Source organism: Helicoverpa zea, chromosome 22 (assembly GCF_022581195.2).
Source record: "Helicoverpa zea isolate HzStark_Cry1AcR chromosome 22, ilHelZeax1.1, whole genome shotgun sequence".
Classification (NCBI taxonomy): Eukaryota; Metazoa; Arthropoda; class Insecta; order Lepidoptera; family Noctuidae; genus Helicoverpa; species Helicoverpa zea.
The window spans coordinates 9,454,790-9,475,205 of record NC_061473.1 but is presented as its reverse complement, the minus strand read 5'-3'; the positions used below and the strand labels follow the sequence as shown (position 1 = coordinate 9,475,205).

The 20,416-nt window shown below is 39.0% G+C and overlaps 2 protein-coding genes across 9 annotated transcripts in view; both read left to right on the top strand.

Annotated features, from left to right (window-relative positions):
* The window catches only part of LOC124641213 (oxysterol-binding protein-related protein 6-like), a 41,546-nt gene that overhangs the window by 4,474 nt on the left and 16,656 nt on the right, over positions 1-20,416 (top strand). For 7 of the 8 annotated variants that reach the window (XM_047179228.1, XM_047179232.1, XM_047179231.1 and 4 more), the window contains exons 2-8: positions 8,100-8,201; positions 11,012-11,168; positions 12,434-12,563; positions 12,988-13,208; positions 13,564-13,661; positions 18,946-19,038; positions 20,171-20,292. In XM_047179228.1, coding sequence (XP_047035184.1) covers positions 8,144-8,201; positions 11,012-11,168; positions 12,434-12,563; positions 12,988-13,208; positions 13,564-13,661; positions 18,946-19,038; positions 20,171-20,292 — 879 coding nt within the window. In that variant the 5' untranslated portion in view covers positions 8,100-8,143. The remainder of the gene's footprint in view (positions 1-8,099; positions 8,202-11,011; positions 11,169-12,433; positions 12,564-12,987; positions 13,209-13,563; positions 13,662-18,945; positions 19,039-20,170; positions 20,293-20,416) is intronic. The other variant, XM_047179233.1, reaches the window with a different exon arrangement.
* Positions 13,823-17,639, top strand: LOC124641212. Its single transcript, XM_047179224.1, has one exon. It carries the CDS (start codon positions 14,346-14,348, stop codon positions 17,574-17,576), a length of 3,231 nt encoding a protein of 1,076 aa, XP_047035180.1. The 5' UTR covers positions 13,823-14,345; the 3' UTR covers positions 17,577-17,639.

Here is a 20,416-nt window from a genome sequence, read left to right as displayed (position 1 = left end):
TAGAGGAAGTACGTGTTTCAAATCCTTTAAATAAAGCAGTTTTTAGTGTGCTAAATCTTCTAATGCGAGATCCTTGACCGTTGCGACAAGGAACCGTATGACTAAAGAAATATAAAATTACAATAAAATACCCATTTTAATTGTCATGGAGTTACCATATCAATCGACAGGTGCAAAACAAATAAATAACCTTATGTTTAACATACCATAACCTTCATAAACACATACGATAGAGAAAAATCCGCACCTGAAAATATGCGATAAAAAACGATATTTTTAATAGCTGTCCTTGAAATTGGACAATCACTTTTAAGCGAACACTGCGCATAAAGTTTTATTTATTTAAAATGTTGCCACAATAAATATTACGTGCTCCAAAAGTCATTTTAACTCGCTGCGGATATAATTATAAAGGAAATGAATCATTACTGTGTTTAAGAGCTATTTACTTACTACAACTTGCATTTTACGTGTAACTCTCGTAGATACGTGTAATATATTTAATTATCATGAAAATAGCTGTTGAGTTTATCTTTGCTGAACAAGGAGTACTTCGAGCCACAATAAATACTTCTTAAATGATTAATTTGAACTATGCTGAAGATCAGTACTTTGTGATTGTCAGATTTACAAACGACAGCCCAAAACGTCCGCCCTTTATCTTCGATCGTAGGTAGTCAAAAACGACATCGCCTACATTTCTATGCCGAAAAGCGTAGCTTAGTATTCAAGGAAAATGTTCCTTTCTATACTGAAACATTTTCATTAATCAGCTTAGTAGTTTCTGGGATCTTTACCTCTTTACTATTTGTGTTATCAATTGTACTCGCATTCCCAAATATGAACTAATACAATAATTTCCGGCATTATTAGGCCACTATCGACAATGCTGATAATATCATATTTCCGCGAAAACAATGGCAGTTTGGTGGCCGATATCATGAACTTTGGAATTTGGAATTTTAAACGTTATTGAAAGTACGATATTTTATTTAGTAGAACTAACAAAAATCTAGACGATAATATTCTTAACCTGGAAGGAAGGTAGAAGAACTCTGAATCATATTTCGTTTATGCGTGTGTAGCAAATCTCATTTGGAATAAATCTTATGCTTATAGAATGGATACAAAAGTCTCTGTCCTGTTACCTTTTCCCAAATAAGAGCTTGTCCGGATTTGGCACAGAGCCTAAACACAAACCGGAGAAAAACATGATACTTTTTATCTGGGTTGATTAAGTAGCTTCTGTCAACCATTCTTACCAGGGGCACATTTGTACCCAGTAAGTAGTACATTGTCGAGGTCAGATAGACGGTCGCTCCATGTAAAATTGTGGAAGATAGGTAACTACAACATTTGAAAACTTAGAAGCCAGATAGCGTGAATTAGGTAACCAGTAAATCCATAGGGAGCACTTATAGGAAACTCGTTTAATACGCTCGTAGATCGACCAAGAGGAAGCCAAAAGTAAATTATCTATCTAAAATATTACTATCTATTCTGCATTACTTCCCCAACGACTCACTCGGGAGCGTTGAGAAGTTCTACATAACTATTAACCTTGCATTATTCCTAAGAACACAATATTCGTCCTAGATATCCTAATTAATTGGCGGTTTCAAGTCTGGAGAGTTCTAACTAAATACCAAAATACTAACTTTCGTAGAACTTCTAAAACTTCGTAATTCGATTACTTGTTTGTGAGAATGCCGATATTAATGAGCCGTAAATGATAAATTGACGATATTCTGTTTCGATACATTTTTCAATACACACCATGGGATGGAATGACAGTATTATTATTAGCCATTTTCCACTACTACGTATATTGACGTGGACTCCATTTATGTCCAAGTGTTGCGCAGCACTATCATCTGACCTTCACAACCCAATTACTTAGCAATACCAATATCTCTCTGCATTTGCTCGGTTAGTTCTACTGTCTCCAAAAGAAATTTTCGCTCCAATTATTTCCATACTTTCACAGCTAGTGTAGATTATGTAGTTAGGTCTAGAAGTCACCCCTTTCTATTATTCATAGTCAGCTCTAACGTACGGTACCTATGTCCTACATGCAAGGTTTCATTGTTTACCCGCACAATTTTTATGCTGTAATATACCAGTCTCTTTCCGCAGTTTTCCTTGAATGACGATTTCCTCAATGTTTTGTCCGTTGATTTGTGATATAAGGAAGGTTTTGTGAACACCTAAGGATCTTTACGTGTCAAGAAATCCGAGCCCTTTCTTACAACGGATGCCTTTTCCCCGAAGTTGTTGTAAGTTGATCTTTTCTGTTTTGGATAGTGTAACTTGCCAGTCCTACAAAAACTACTATATTGGATCTGTCCTAATTCAGTATGCGTCATTAGTTGGGTATTCCCATGTTACCCAAATATAAAATACATCGTGGACTTGAAAGCCAATAAAGTGTCGCATTCCTCTTTCAAACAGCCACTATCTTGCTCAAAGTAACTTAGAAGGTTCTAAGCAAAACTGGAATTTGTATTATGCTCGAGAGACGGTCAATGGATAAACGGAACGCACCAGTGAATAGCCACGGCGAATCTCCCGAAAAGTGTCACACCCTTGACCTATATACCCGACGCTTTATGTCCGACTATCAGCCAAAGTAAAGAACGATAAGAGCCAGCTTTTCATACTCTTTAGATCTAATACATCTTTTTGAGCTTCGCTTATCTCTTTAAACACACCGTTCTTATTTAATTGTACTTGAATGAGGCCGTGTTTTGTTTTCTGCAATTAGATATTCCAAAGCAACTCCTTGAGAAAGAATAACAAGCTTGTGTTTTCAAAGAGGCCAGATGTTCGCGAATTATTGTGATTACAAAAGGCTGTGTTTACATAAATCTACTAGTTGAGAGAAATAATAATCACAAGACATAAAAGAACGTAGTCTCCGAGCTGATTGTCTTAGTTAAATGAATTTAAAAATTCAAAGGACTCGCAAATATATCTTAAGCCGTTAAACAAGACAAAAGAATAACTAAAACAAAAATTTGGATGTCTATAGCACGACCTTGAATCACACCTTAGAGTTGACCTACACTGTACACCAGTCCACACAGGTTTGCTCGCAAACACGACGGCAGACGATGATGTCATTGCCATGACATAATGGCGCGACCCATCGCGTGAATCAAATGTTTAATGAACTAAGTTAAGTAGCAAAGTTAGGACAATATAATGGGTAAGCTGTGTCAGTGAATTAGACGGGAATAAATAATGGGACTGTTTTATAAACTGATGTAACAAATTGAAATCGAAAGTTCGATAAAACCTTAGAGATTCGTGGTTTCACTTGAAACAATTTACTGTATGAGGATCTAACTCAAAAACTACTGACCGGATTTTGATGCCAATTTTCCCTGATAGATAGAAAGAAGAAAGAAAGAAAAACCATTTATTATCGCAAACGACGCAAAAGCAATAAAACAAATAAAACTAATGAACGAACAAACAAAAATTTAAATACGCTGCATTTGCGCCACCTTGCGAAAAAGGGACAGCGCTCAGCATAAATGCTGTGCCTCGCGCACGCAGGCACGAGACAACAGCGCTGGTTTTCAGCGCTGACCCGCGTGTCCTTGCCTCGGAAATTTAATAAGTTCCGAGACAACCCTGGACATGCTTAACGCTGTTTCGGCAAGGGACATCATTAAAAACATGAATACAAATTAAAAAAATATTACGAAAAAGTTAAACATAAAAATAAAATAAAGACAGACAAAATTGATTAAAAAACAAAAACAACCAAACCACAGACAGCGGGGCACTATGTTGTATAGATAGAGGTCTGGTGTAAGGTTGAAAGTGAAGCCGTGGGGCCAAGGTGTTCCCTAATGACCTACAAACGGCAGAACGTTTTTCGGAAGTGGGCGTACACGAATCTACTTCCAGTCTCACGGAGCGACAATTCAGTTCCCCAGACCATCCGCTTCCGACTTGTTCCCCTCCGGCAAGTTCTCAACGATATTCCGAGTACACATCGCCGATTTCGATGCAATCGATGGAGCGAGGAATCTCGATATTCGATTCTTGACAATGGACGCGATTTTGGAGAGGCTAGAACTCGGAGATATAATACTAATAATGTAAAGAGGTAAAGTTTGAGAGCTTGTCGGGGATAATCTCTGGATCTGCTGAACTAATATTGAGAATTCTTTCGCCATAAGTAAGAAAGATTATTTGTAAGTGTCACAGGCTATATTTTATCGGGGTACAGGAGGAAGTTCCCCGGAGAGAATAAACAACCGCGGGGCTTAGCTACCATGCAATACAAAGACGGGGTCTTCCAAAATGAACCCAAAAAGTGACTGACCGAACAAATGTATTACTTTCAAAGAATAAATAATTTGTAGCACATGAGTAAATGTGTATTTACATAAGAATCTATCAAGCGTGCGTCATTGTCCCGAAAATAAATGTACAGACCGCGTAATCTTGTTATGTGCTTTGTATTTTCGGATTTAGAGATAAAATGCTTAGTACAAATCCTTTAAACTTATCGTTTAAGAGATATACTGATAATGAGGGTGATGGTGTCTCTCTAGTGTAGGTATTTGATCTTTGACATAGGAATTGCTGCCAAAAAATATGTCCTGTGCAGGGTTTTTGAAGTTGTTGGGTCTTTGGACCCCAAAGGCTCCGAAGCTACTGAAGCAATTTGAAACATTTTCCAGTGTTTTGAAGTTACACTATCCTCGGGTAACTTAGGCTATGTTTTATCCTGTTAAGGGTAGGAAATTCCCCGAGATGCGAGGGGAACTGCAAAAAACAGATAGTCAATTACTGTAAGGGAAACAAAGTTATTTAATATAGTAAAAGATGCAATATATTGTCTCGGTACAAAAGATGAGTAATGGAATTACCTACCTACGCCGCAGATAATATCTGCAAATCTTATAAAAAAAAATTTTTATCGATATCCTTGACAGACTATATCGATAAAATTCATATCTATTTTATATTTGTTGATAAAACCACAGTTCGAAGTTGGGACATCATTGGTGATAAAGTGCATTAGGTGTAAGAAATATAAAAATAATAATATGGTTTTTTGAAAAATACCTTTCTGAAATAAGTGTTAAAGAGTGCTCTAGTGTAAGACAGTAAAAATGAAAGTGAAGAACCCGTTCAAACTATTGAGAATAGGTACTACTGCACTGATTATAAATTTTATTAATATTATCATTTATTGTTTTGTGAGTCAACTGACTTTCAGGAAAAACCTAATTACCACGTTAACTATTTCCCGCTGTTTTATCCACGTTGCGGGGGAAACACTTTCCGCAATAGGGAAAAAAGTAGTCTGGTCCTTTCTCAGGCTCTAGCCTATCACCAAATTAGTACCAAATTGCATTTAAATCGGTCCAATAGTTTCGCATGAAAGCAAGACAAAAAGACAGGGTGACTTTCGCATTTATAATGTTCGTAAGGATTTTCTGCCTTGTTGGTCTGGTGGTCGCAGGAGCGGCTGCTGTGCTTGAGCTCTCGGGTTCGGTTCCAAAGGGGAAGTAGGGCCGAAATCGCTCGCTGGGAGTTGGTGATTGATACACCCGTGCATCGGAGAGCACGTAAACGTCGGTCCTGCGCCTGGTCTTTCTCTGATCGTATCGGATTACCGTCCCATCGGGCTAGTAAGGGTGAAGGAATAGAGAGTGCATCTGTATCCTAGCAAATCTTGTGCTCTATAAATATGTCCTGCGCAGCTGGCTGATATGAGAACAGCCGCCGCCGTGGCCGAAATCGGCCTTGGAGGCGATTATTATTATAAGGATTTTCTATTCTCTTCAAGAATTAGATATATTTTGCCATAATGCTTTATCAATATAGGCATTATTTCATGTGAAAATAGCTCGTAACTTACCCCATTGTATGTAGGTTAAAGTGATTAATGGCATAGGCTAGTGGGTCGACTTTCAGTAAGCAATTCACTAGACGCTTTTAAAAGAATATGGTTTCGTTTTATTAACCAATTAGGCGATAAAATAATTTGACGAAAAACTCATAAATATGAATTGCCACTAATGATATGGTATGGCTATGTGCTAAATATTTTATGATCGTCAAACTTACATAATATACTGATTATATAAGCCAAAGGATTTACCCTTATCTGTAAAAGCGTGTTTATTTATGTATAATACACAAACTTCCGCGGTTTAATTACGTTTTAATCTCGTGCCCATAAGTTTGGCTTGCCCAAATAAGGACTACCATTGACAAGATATGTATAAATTCAGACTATTATAAAACTGCTGATATAATGCTCATTCAACTGTAGGTCCCGGCTGTCATTTAACATCCTTGGCAGTCGTTACGGGTAATCAGAAGCCCGTAAGTCTGACACCAGTCCAACTAAGGGGTATTGGGTTGCCCGGGTAACTGGGTTGAGGGGGTCAGATAGGGCAGTCGCTCCTTGTAAAGCACTGGTACTCGGCTACATCCGGTAAGACTGGAAGCCGACCCCAACATAGTTTGGGAAAAAGGCTCGGAGGAAGAAGTCATATCATATACCAATTTGTCCCATAAGTAAGACCTGTTACGCTACTAAGCCCCATAGCCCGCATGACAAAAAAGGAAAAGTTACCTCCTACAAAATTAATAGTGGTCCTAAAATTGTTCCTCGGGGCATCCCACTGGGAGCGACGTTTGATTAATGTTTATTTAAACATTAACCGTCTTACCACAAAAACTTTTAAACGTCAATTTATGCCTTGTCTAAAAAAATGACAAATTATGACGTTGACATACGGTTCATTTTGCAGCCAAAATTTTATTAGACAAGTGTAAAACAGGGGTTAAAGTTTTTGTAGTAAGGCCATAACTATCATTAATATCGCTATAAAACAACGCTGTTATCGTATTTATTTTACAGCAGCGGCCTACTTTTGTAACTGCAATGGCGATGCGTTGTTGCACTCGTTACGAGTTTCCTACTAAATATTAAATTAACACGAACAGTACAAGTTGAGCTAAGAAATTTTTTTAATTTAAATTGGACTAAAAATACAATTGGAAATAAAAGCTAGAAGGATTTTTAAAGACTGCAGACTAATTGTGTTGTCTTTCATTTACTAACATTAATACAGTTGAATTAAGATAAGTGCTGACTGGCGGTTTTTTGCGATCTTTGTCTTTCAGCAAAATTATCTCGTCATTGACATCAATTGCTTGACTTGATAACAGTTTAAATTCGCTATTAAGTAATCAGTTGCTAATCTGGATTCATAAATCGTGGTTTTCCATCTTTCAACTTCTATTTAGTTTCCTCCTACAATCCTCTACAAATAGTCTATAGAAAATATTATCATGTATACTCATTTACATGCACAACTGTGTGTGTATCGTCGTAATATAATCGTCCTTTGTCTTTAGGCTTCCCATGCATATTGAGAAATCATTTTGGCAACTATTAGAAGTCATACTTCTTTGGATACTATGTAGTCTCTAAAACAGAATGAATCTTGGACTACACTGGTGGACTAATACTAATTTATAATGACATTATGGCGACAGAATTTGCCTCTAATGACGAAAATTACATGAACCGGCACCTTTGAATTTGTGTTGCTAATTACTGCACATAAACATGAAAGTGTAGGTTCTCAGAATCTCCTTTATTCCTTCATTACAGCAGTATAATATATTATAATCGTAATTGCCATGAATGATAGTTAATTTTACGTGTATCGAGATATTACGGGTGATCTCAGCTTTGCAGTAATAGGGTTACGTCATCCTGTCTATTCGCTTGTAGGCAGCCAAATGTTTTCTTTTAGCTTTATTTCGATCTGAATTTTGATTGTTTGTGTTCTTTTGTAGGTTCCTCTTAGATTTTTTTTCTGTTTTGGCAGTTTCTAAGGCTCAATTGAAATGTTGAACCTTTATCCCTAGTTACGTTTATGGGAGTTTCGGTCAAAATTATGTCTTGTAGGTTTGTGTTGGTTTTAATTATTTTAATTTGCGAGTTATTTTCAGTGGAAGATTTTGATGGTTTTAATTTCTACGTTGTATATTTCTCAATAATGTGTTATCTTCTAAAGTAGATATTCAATCTGTGTTTTTCTCCTTTTCAGCTGAATTAAGATGGTTACTATTGGGCGCGTGTAGCGGCGAAGTCATGAATCAAGGAGGACTGAAGAATGTCGTCACAGAGCCGACGCGCCTCGAGAACAAACGTGAGTTATATTAAACAAATAACTAAACGAATCCCAGGAATTAATGGTGTCAGACCTACTTATGAAGAAAACAAACCAATTAAATATATTTTGAGACCTATCAAGAAGATTGACAGGGTTTTTCGTATGTCTTGGTCATAAAATTAGCTTGAAACAAAGATATATACTTCCAATTGTTACCTCCTTGCTCGACACTCAATGTACTCCATAATTTTACCAGCATTTTGGAAATTCCATTTTGTGTAAGGAAATGTTTCGTCACATGTCGGTCATGGTGAATCCAAATTGTAGTTTATTATCAACACGCTTGTTGCTTCTGTTGGGTAAGCAGGCACTTAGGTATCGTGAAATTGAAACTGAGAGATTTAAGGACTCGCACGCAAGTAGCGAAAATTGTTATTTGTTGAATTCTCAACTTGTAATGAAGACTGCAATTGACGGTGTACTAATCCGACTTGGGAAGATAAAAAAACTATCTTTGTTGTTATTAGAAGGTGGGGACTTTGGTTAAGGAATTTACTATGGTATTAAAGGAAGATTGCACCCGTCTGGATAACCACATGAATGCCAAATACCATATCGTTGAAACAAGAAAGTAAATGTTGGTTTTAGAATTATGTAGAAGTGATATTTTGGCTGCCTGTGACAGTCAGCAATTGAACAATTTTGGAATTTATAGTTATATAGCTTTGACAACCGCGTAAATTTAAATGTGTAAATTTTATAATTGCCTATGCCTTTGCGAAGTAAGCGTGAAATTATATTTAAATCAAATTACAGTTTTAAGTCTTCAAAGATTCAGGTCATGTCGATACAGAAATTAGGTATGAATTTTCGGTTCGCGTGTGATCCTATAGCTGCTAATCACAATGGCATTATGGTGCACTGGTTTACCCTAGATTAAGTCGCAGTGCGCCACCTCGACCCGATAATTTAAAGTTTTTGCGGTATTTCCATGGAGAACAAAATTACTAGCGGAGGTGCCATAACGGAACATCGCCTAAGAAAGTAGCGCGCCAAAATGCGGGTGAGCGGGGGACGAAGAACGATACGGCTTAAATGCCTTCTTTTGATCCAACTCTTAATTGTAATAAACCAAATATCGTTGACAGATATCCCAAAGAACCCGACCGCTTCGTTAACACACACGTAACTGATCGTTTTGGTCATGCCCACCGTAGGAATTTGACCTAGAAAAAGGCGCCTGACCTACCTGCATTAAGGCATCTCCACTCATATTTCCTTACTCCGTGGTTCTATGTTCTATGAGGTCTTGACAAGTTTTGCGGTTTGTTCTCACAACGACTTTGAATGCATTGGAACGTGAATAAGAAATGTGTCTTGGGGTTATTTCGCTACAAGGTTATTTGGTGACAATTTGCTTTTGATAATTGATGCGTTTCGTACTGAAAGATATAACATCTGGCTTGGTTAATTAATCTTTCAGTCGGTTTTAGTTAATGGATTGATGCATTTTGTCTCGGTCTTCAAAAATGTCATGAAAATATACATTATCAGTATACAATGGAAGTCTATTTCCAATTTGTTTGACATCTTGTACGTAATCGTAAGATGCTGATTCCAAAATAGTTACGAAAAAATCTAGAATTACGATAAAATTATTTTGAAAAATCTGACGAAAGCGAACCAAAATACTAATACAAATAACGACACATCCGGAAGTCAGTTTTCAAAAGACATCCAAATATTATGAAAATTCTTATTAATAAAACACATCTGTCTATCACAGTTATGTTTACAATACTCGTTCAAACACGTGACGTTGTCCGCTTTCCAGATTGCCATTGTAATGAACTGTGGCGTGAAATCGTTAATGAACCTCGCGGTTTATATTGAATTATCTTTATTCGCTTTATTAAGTTTATTGAATTCGAACATTTTGTCTTGTTAGTGGAGTCAGATGTTTCAATTAGCGCTGCTGAAATTTTGCACGCTGTTATTGGCATAATTATGTTCTGGTGATCATTTTCTCTTAGTTTGAAGTTATTGTAACTTACACTTTTTTTAAATGATGATTAATTTTGTGACATCCTCATGACCTGGCCTTCAGCTTATCATTAAAGACATGGGTATAATTACGATAAAATACAGTGTTCTAAAGTCGAAAATCGATCTCAGCGGCGTGCACTTGGAGAGGCCTATGTCCAGCAGTGGACTGCGATAGGCTGATGATGATGATGATGATGATGACAGTGTTCTAAAGTCTTAATTTCATCAAAAGCGTCAAACACCTCCGGCAATGGTCAGCGGTTCACCCGCGCCTTTAGGGAAGTCCTGATGAAAAAGTAGCCTATCTATGACTTCAGGGTATCAGCAATACCTTTCCAAATTTCATCTCAGCCAGAAAGGATACTAAGTCTGTGTTCCGAAATAAAGTCCAGTATACTGGCCAATGCCCATCACGTCATAAATTGACGCCATATGGAGAAGTGTGTCAACGCTCCTATATACTTACGTCACCTTTGTCTCACCAGTACGATATGACGTCATGAGTCATTAAGTACTATCATCCTCCTACTTCCAGTCTAACTGGATGCAGCTGAGTACCGGTGTTTTACAAGGAGCGACTGCATATCTGATATCCTCAAACCAGTTACTTGGAGCAACCCAATTCCCCTAGGTAACTTCATAACATGAGCCAGTATACTGGGCTATATTAGATATTACAGTCGAAAGTCATTTTTTTTTTTTTTCAAGTAAGCCTATAAAAGCTCTTTCGAAACGTCAAGCTAGTTGCATGGTTCCAAAGAGTTATATATAGTCTTCTTATTCTATCTTCGCATCACCAGGTGAGCGGCGTCGCGGCGCGGCAGGACGCGCGGCTGCGTTGCGTCGCGCGCCCTCCGACTCCGACTGTTCAGGAGAGACTGCCTCCCTGTCCGCCGACAGCGGCGACCGCGCACCCCGCCCGCCGCCGCAACCCCCGCGCTCTGCCAAGAATAGGGGGTAAGTCATCATCATCATCTCCCGAGCCTCTGCGTCCCACACCCTCCGACTCCGACAGTTCAGGAGAGACTGCCTCGCTGTCCGCCGACAGCAGCGACCGCGCACCCCGCCCGCCGCCGCAACCCCCGCGCTCTGCCAAGAATAGGGGGTAAGTCATCATCATCATCTCCCGAGCCTCTGCGTCCCACACCCTCCGACTCCGACTGTTCAGGAGAGACTGCCTCCCTGTCTGCTGACAGCGGCGACCGCGCACCCCGCCCGCCGCCGCCACCCCTGCGCTCTGCCAAGGATAGGGGGTAAGTGGAGAAAAATATCTAATGATGATCTGATTTGGAGCAAAACTACATCTTCCTGCCCCAATTACCGACCTCACCTGAAGAACGAACGACGCTCTAGCGACCGTCTAGTGGCGGAATAACCACTAAAGCACCAACTGGGACATTTAACGCCTTTCTCTGAGATTGGCAGCAGCATCTTCGAAGCAAAAGAATATGACACACTGCGCTCACCTGTCTGTAACATAAAATTCTAGTAATGCTAAGAAGGATGTGTCAAAGTCAAAAGATTTTATATCTACACCTATCACGAGCTCTTATGAAACTTCAAAAACTAGGTGAACGTTTCCAAGGAATGAGTCTGTTTAAAAAATTACAGATTTTCATACCTACCCAGTTTTGGGTCGATAAACTTGTCTACTATAACCTATTTACTTACAATAATAGGCAGGCAATAGTTAATTAAACATTAATTTAAAACTACGCTCATTGAGCAATAATTCCGTAGTTCGTACAAATAACCCCATTTAAACGTGACCTTTGAGTTGCCACAATTAACTCAAGACTTGGCGTAATCTAATATTAAATGTACCTTTTTTTAATTCAATGACTTTGATATGGGTTACACGTGGGACGGCTATTTCTGAATTTACATGGTCATTGAGAGATATATAAAACAAACTTTGTGGTTTTACGAATGCTGTATTTACAGATTATATTATTTGAAATCTTCTTTTCCCTATCTTATCGAGTTAGCTGCTGGTTAAGTCACCTAACAAGCCCTAATATCAGAGTTTTCTTAAATCCACCTGACAGCCTCTGACGTTTAATTGTAACAACCGCTGTGAATATCGCTTTTAACTTCCCTATATGTACACATGGGCTATCTAATTAGAAATTCCTGAAATCAGGTCGTTCAAACAAACCTTCCACCGTGCCTATATATACAATAGTAAGACATTTCTCAATGATCCTTCTTCTCGTTCTCAGTCGTCGTCGGGGCAGTGAATGGGAGGTGCTGGAGGGGTTAAAAGACGGCCAGAGGTTCGAGAAGAGGCCAGACGTCTTCAACGGCTACCTACACAAGAAGAGGAAATGGCCTCTCAAAGGGTGGCACAAGGTAACTTAATGTCTTTTGTTTTTACATATGACCTTTTCTGAAGTATGTTAGGGTCGGCTTCCAGTACAGACTCAAATTCAAAATCTTTATCGCAAACTAAGTAGGTATAAAAGGATCTTATAGTTAGGTACGTTCTTAGAACTTAGTAGCCTGTTCAGGCATTGCAATTTTCTAAAAAAGTAATATATACGAAATTAGGTTACTGCTGCCTGTCTGACCTCCTCAACCTAGTTACCCGGGCAACCCAATATCCTTTAGTAAGACTGGTTATCAAAGTTTCGGGCTACTGGCTATTACGTAACGAGATTTTACATGTATGATCGCGAACATTAGCTGTCTTTTCTGCGAATTTTCCTTTTCTATGTATAATTTTTTCACACTTTAAATTGATGGTTTTTACCTAACATTTCTCAAACATTTCCAGCGATTCTTCGTAGTAGACGGTGGTATACTGGTCTACGCGCGTTCCCCCACAGACGTGGCTCGCGGCCGCCTACACGGCTCAGTAGACGTCGGTCTATCCGTGATCTCGGCTAAAGCGAGGCGCAGGCGCATTGATATAGACGCCGACGAGTTCATATACCATCTGCGAGCGAAGACGCCCGATGTCTTCCGAACGTGGTTGAACGTGCTTAAAGCACATAGGTATGTGTTTTTTAGAGTAAGATAATAATTTGTGAGTACATTATGTGGTCTAGTAGTTGCAATGTTAAAAAATATACTTTCCAATCGAGTAGCGTTGGTTACATGGTATGAAAGTGTTTTTAACTATAAACTATACTGAACTGTGTATGTAAAATGTGTAAATGCCCTGCTTCAGTCAAATATAAGCTGTGATATTTGGCATCAATAGCCAAGCCTAAAAATCAACAACGCCATATTTTTACTATTCCAATCATGACTTATTCTAATTTCAAATACGTATAGTTGGAGGAGAATAAGGTAGTTTTCACCATACTTCTACTTCACATCCTAACGAAACGTCTTGGTCTATCTACAGGTTATATAGGCAACATTTGCTAACATTCGGTGCGCGGGAGTCGGTGCCAAAGATCCATGCGCCCCTAGACGATCTACCTCCCACAGACAATTCGTCACGTAAGTTATTTCTTTTTTAATTTTCAATATTAAACCTTTTTTTTTCTTCTCTTCTTGTTAAGCATGCTATAAGATTTTAGACTAGATGGTGTTCAGGTTTTTTGAGGGTAGATAGAAAAAAATAGGTTTTGTAGGTGTGTGAGTATTTTAGATGTGTGTATGTGTGCGTTTGTATGTTTTAGTGTTGTGTCTAGACTTAAAACCATGTAGGTATTTATTATTTCTTATCATAAGCATATTCCTTACTGATTAATCATTTCTTAAAGTGCCTTTATGAGATAAAATATTCACATCAAATGACGTATTTCATATAGCTACGTAGGCAATCCATCCCGTCCCCATTTACGAATATCCCTTAAAAATCCCTATGTTTTCCCATCTAGTCTTACCTTCCCTTTTCCCTCCAACACAGGTACAGGCACTTCCCACGACACCCTAGGATCTTCGACGTATAGCTCAAGCGATGATTTCCCCTTCCCCAGCGACAGAGAGCACCCTTCCGACGAAGTGTGTGACGACAGTTTCTGTTTCTGTCACTCCAGCTTCTACCCCTCCCCAGAAATCTCCCTTCCCCGTAGCCCCCTACCAAGACACTACCTAGAACCAAAAGTCTACGACGAACCAAAAGTCTACGATGTACACTTAAACGAGAAACTATTCAACAGCCACAGAAGTTTATGCTCCATGAACTGTGTCGCTAGGTTCACACAAGAGGACTTAAAAAGAAGGAAATCCCCAGACATCTCTCTAGGCAGCACGGACGCTGAAAAACAAATACATAGCACAGATCTTGATATCAACTCTGTGAGAACATTTGAAACCGTTCTAGAAGACGAACACCAAATAAGCCAGGAAACATCACCAGTTCGATATTCAGGGTGGAACCTCGGCGAAGGAAAACGACCTCTATTCTTAGACACTAAGGTTGGACCTACGACAGCATACTTCTTTTTCACGCGAAACAAGTCCCGCTGTATGAGCCCCAATTCGCCGATGAAGAGGAGTAAAAAGTCCACCAATTTAGTGAAATACAGAAACTTTATTGAAGAGCCTACTTTGAAAAGACCTCTGAGCAAGTGTATGCTACTAGGCAAGTATAAAATGAAAGTGTCAAAAAAATCTGACCCTGAAAAGAGTGCAGACCGAGGGATCACTTGTGATGCTGTAGAAAAAGAGAGTAACGAAGTACAAGTAACTATTATCGATAGCAAGTCGTTACAAGATTCCATGACCACGTCAGACTTCGACAACATCACAGACAAATTGATGATCTCCATATTTCAAAATGCTAAAAACACTCGTGCCACCGAAGCCAAATTTTATATCAGACAAGTAATCAAAGATTTGTATGACGCCAAATTCCATGAAGTGCATCCAGTTAAAGCTTTGTTTAGGAGTTTACTAGAATATTGGCTAAAGAATACTAATGTGGAACCAGTGAAGCACGCTATGAAACGCAGTCGGTCAATAGCCAGACAGTCAAATCGATTCTTCACTAGAGACAAAAATCTATCGAGTGTTTATATAAGTAACGTGACTAAGCAAACACAGTTCCACGGACTCAGTGAAATGCTAGTGCAATACAAGAAGAAACCCAAAATGTCTCAAGACGAGAAGAAGGCACCGCCGCCAAAATGTCCGAGCCCACGACGCGACACCGAGAGTTACGAGAAAGAACGCAGAATACAAGAACTAGAAAGGCTACTCAAGAACACAGTGTACATGTGTGAAACGACCAGAAGTAAAGAAAGGGACATCAAAATTACAAAAACTCTGATGGGTAACCTCGGGAAGCTGTCACGCAAGTCTGAGCTGGACGAATCCGCAGAGTTCAAGATAGATAATTCTAACTCGTCGACGGAAAAAATACAGGATACATTGAACCATCTTATAAGTGAGACTGCGATACCCGCCGATGTTGCTAAAGAATTATTGGGTGCTTACTTAGATGTGCTACTTAAAGATGATGCTAGAAGCCTAACGAGCACGAGCTCTCAGTCCAGTGAACATTCGGGAGGACCAAAAGCTTCTCAAGAACTTTCCTGCGAAGTACAAACTGAGGCTATAGTCAAAAGAGTATCTAAAAGCGTCAGCACTCTAAAACCCGCGGACCCAAAAAAGGAAAAATCTACCGAAGTCATGAAACCAGTCGATCCCGGACAACTGTACCTGAAAGAAATTTTAGACAAAATAACAACAATATTCTCTAGAGTTAGGAAACTGGATGAGAAATGTCGCAACAATGAAAAGTCTAGCGGCGATATAAAACCCAGTAATTTCAAAAAGGAAGAATCCAAAGACGAATTAGGAAGGTCTGTGAAGGAGTATCCTGGGAAAAATCTTATCTACGAAAACTTTGACGAGAACTCAGTTGTTATAGGCCTTTCTAAATACGATTTGGAGCATATTTCCATGTTTAGCGATCCAGCTATCCAAGGGATTATGTCAATAACTATCAAACTAAAGGAAAAACCTACTATAGCTGAGTCCAAACTCGCACACCTGAGCCTACAGTTCGCTGAGTCTCAAAACTTGAAAAAGCAAGTAAAACGTGAGTGTCCGATGAAAGAGAACTGGCTAGAGTACATGCAACCGGCCAACACTAACTCTAACGAGATATTCCGCAAGAAAGTCAAAGTTGCTGAGAACGCTTTTATAGACTTCCCGCAAGAGCTTGACCTAAAACCTTATACAAGTAGCAGCGATGCCACTTCCAAAGCATATAAGGTGGTACATGAGAGCGAACACTCTATAGACCTGTCATTTAAGAGCAGCGCATCTATAGTCAAAGACACAAACGCCAAACAGTCTTTTGAAAACGAAGGAACGCAATCCTGCTATATCATGTCCTTTAAAAAAGATTCTTTGGCCACAAAATTTCAGTCAAAAAAAAAAGTTCGGCTCAAAGACTGTAACGGTATATGTTTGGATACGAACGTGTTGCCTCCCACTAAGCAAGCTGAGTTGTCAGTATTCGAAAACCCTACGCCGAGAGTGATTGACGAGAAATTCATATTGTTACTGCTGGAAAATTTGACGTTGCTATCGAAGAATATACCGAGCTTACACAAAGAGATAAACAACTTATTCTTGAAGCTACGGAAAAAACACGAGAAAATTTTAAAATCGTGCAGTAACATGCAGGGGCTGAGTCTGTTAGGTAAGATTTATAACGAAGAGTCGGTTGCAAGGGTCAGTAGGGACGCGATGACACAGTGGGACGTGTGTGGCACACCGGGAGTCAGTAGTAACGTCACCCACGAAACTGCAGTAAACACAGCCACCAGTAATGTGAAAGAAAAGTTGCAACTGAATGTGAGAGATGCGAACATAAGCGCTATAGACTTGAAGTTGATGATGAACTCGCAAGTGCAAACGATGAGTAACTCGGAGGAGTTGATACTGAAGTTTCAACGGGAGCGGCCTTTAGGAGATACGTCGTTAAGCATAGCACGATCCGACTCAGCGTACAGCATAAAAGCAGAGATGGAAAGGGCAGCTAAGCGTACAACTTCGAACTCCAAGCTACAGTTCAAGAAGATATGTGTCCTCTCCCCCACGCTAGCTTCTATGATAGACGTCGACGCTCACAACATCCTCATCCACCCACAAATCCTAAAAGAGCACGCAATCAAAAAGAAGAAGCATTCATCAAGACTTAAACAGGATTTGATTAAAGAAATCGCGCTCTTATCGCCTTCGTTTAAGGTTTCAACTCAATCGCAGACGGACAGGAAGTTGTTACGTTTTGTTACTGAGCAGGCGATTGAGAAGGATTATAAGATGTATCAGTTGTATCAGAGTTACAACGTGACGATGGCTAGTTCTTTGACTGATTCTAATGTAGAAATAAACCCCAGTGATGAAATGAAGACATTGTACCGCTGTTCTAGTGATCCGTCCTGTTCTGGTTAGACTGTATCGTTTATTATGTAGTTATTATTATTTTAATTATATTAAATTTTTGGAAGTCTTTTATATACGGATATTATTGATTTATCCTCACTGACATGCTGCAGATATTTATCTGTTAATTGGCTTACTAAATATAGAATCTTATCGGAAGTAGTGGATGGTCTAATAATTTGGACCAACGCAAACCGCTGGATTTTATGATTTGCTAGCTATAATTTAGCTTGAAAGTGCTGGCTAGAGGCAGAGAAGAGTTTCTTTACATGCAATGTAAGAGTCTTTTAAAGTTTTTTAGTAGTTTTAGAGCTTAGGCAGTAATAAGTAGGCAAGTATGTAGCTAGAACATTTTGTTAGCAAGGGAAGTTTTTTTAGCACAGTGCAGTATTTTGATCAAAGTAGGATAAGTTTAAAGACTTCATTTCTTTTTAGTTTAGAGATAGCATTTTCTGAGTAGGATGCATGAGTTTATGTTAGTTTTTCTTCTAGAGTATTTTGAGTAATTAACAGTATTTCCAATAGTAATTAATGATCCTAATTATACAAGTATCTAATTAATGACCCATTGGCATTACTATTTAACATATCATATGCCTACTTATAGGACCTATTCAATCTTAGTGAGACGGTACATTATGACCTATGTAAGTAGCATAGCGACTATGTACATTCCATTGTAGTACATACTAAAAGTGTAGTTAAATAATAATATTATTATATCCTCAAGTATCGTAGAGTCAATTAGTATTGCGGAAATAAATTAATTGACAATCCCCAATACAGGGAAACTGATAAAAATACGCCATTGAGTCATATAGTTTTATCAACAAACAAATTATTACTTTATTATTGCGTTTGATAGTGTTATAAATAATAATTATTATGTTATTACTGTTAATAATTCGGAATGTTTGACTCATGCACCATTTGTACCTTGCAAGTATGTTTTGAGTGGTATGGAATATATTGGCGGAATTGAACGAATTGGCTTTTAGTATAAAAACAATATTGGGATTTTTTGCACAAGAGAGCTATTAATAACGGCAGAGTACTTAAAACAAAACTTAAATTGGTCCCAAATCAATCTCATAGACCATGGTTATTGAATGAAATACTCAATAAACTGTCATAATCCCTAACTTAACTAAATGACTGTAATTAGAACCTCTTCAGAATCTGCCCCTTTTAAAATCTCCAAAATTGACAATCGTGGCCATATTTTCACCCATTACTTACCAATCTTTAAAACCTTATTATAAAATGCTCAATGCCTAAAAAAAATCTGCCAACAAAATTCATATTACCCACAAGTTCTTCTGCCCAATATATTCCAAATCGCTCGCTCCCCACCCTCATTGACGTGTGATGTCTGTAGGGCTGTTGAGCCCCACCGCCGGGCCCATCCGCGGGCCCCAGGCCGGCTTCGTGTCCGGGACCCCGGGCGGACGACTCGCCGGTTGGATTATAGGTATGTTCGTTAAAGTTGAAGAAACCATGTTGAATTGTACATTGATAAATATTATGTTCATGTTGGATTTTACATTGATAAATGTAAGATATTGCCCTCGAAAATTATATCAAAAACGTGTAAGTCTAGTTACCGGCACGAATCTTGAGCTCTGACCTACATCTGCGCAGAAGTGATTTATTAGCAAAGAACCAATCCCGAGTGACGGCTATGACGCGATGCACTGCGGGCCAATCACCGCTTTAGCCCTCCCCAATAAATTTCTGCTGCGCAGGTGAAGGTCAGAGCTCCAGATTCGTGCCGATAACTATCTCAAATTGTAGGGAATTTCGTATGAGTAAGCTTTTATGCAACTCTATATCAACTCAATGTATTTTACATATTATTTTATTGAAATACGTGACTCAATCGATTGACAGTAAAAACGATGATTATGATGATGACATGGCTTCTTTACTCTTACTTTAAATGTCTATTATATTTATTTCAACAAGTTGTCGTCTGCATCCATAACGTACGTTTTGTCAATGCATGTCATGTGGAAATGATCTGCCTGATGTAAGGTTTTTGGCTCTCTAGCCGTTGATTTTGTGATGCGAGTGGAGCATGGCTATTTACTTTTTTTGCATAGTCTAGCACATATTGCTAGAAAGTAGAGTATTCAGTGGGCATTGTCATTGTTGTTTATTTCGCTATGGAAGCTAATCGCTTCTATACTGATCCAGTAGCTTCTGTGTTCTGTAGAGAGGGTTGATTTTCAAGAGAACAGCAGCTGCTATGATGTCGTACAAAATTCGTCTTTCCTGCTCCTAACATTGGGATGACGAAAGTAATATGTACCGTTCATCTAATTCACAAAGAGGAGATCAAAAGTCCCTCACTATAATATACTAGTGGCTAAGCCGCTTTGTGAAGGAAACTGGAAAAGATGCAATAACAATGTATTATTTTATTTGTCTCCATTAAAAGTATGTACGTACGTGGCTGTGTGACTAACGGCATACACATCTTTCAGATTGTACTTTACATCATCATGATGTACCTGTATTATACAAATTAGTCGGTATTCAATCTACCAACGCTCTTTAGGGAGACCTCATATTTTCATTCTAACGTTACTCCCAATCCTCAGAATCTGGTGGTCCACTGGAGAATGCGTCCCGCGAGCTGGGCCAGGCGCAGCTGTCGGTGCAGCAGCTACAGCGACTGCTGGATGCCTTGGAGTTGCAGCAGCAGTTGCATCATGATACTGATGTGAGTACAACTAGAGGTATAGGTCCCGTTACTCCCAACCCTCAGAATCTGGTGGTCCACTGGAGAATGCGTCCTGCGAACTGGGGCAGGCGCAGCTGTCGGTGCAGCAGCTGCAGCGACTGCT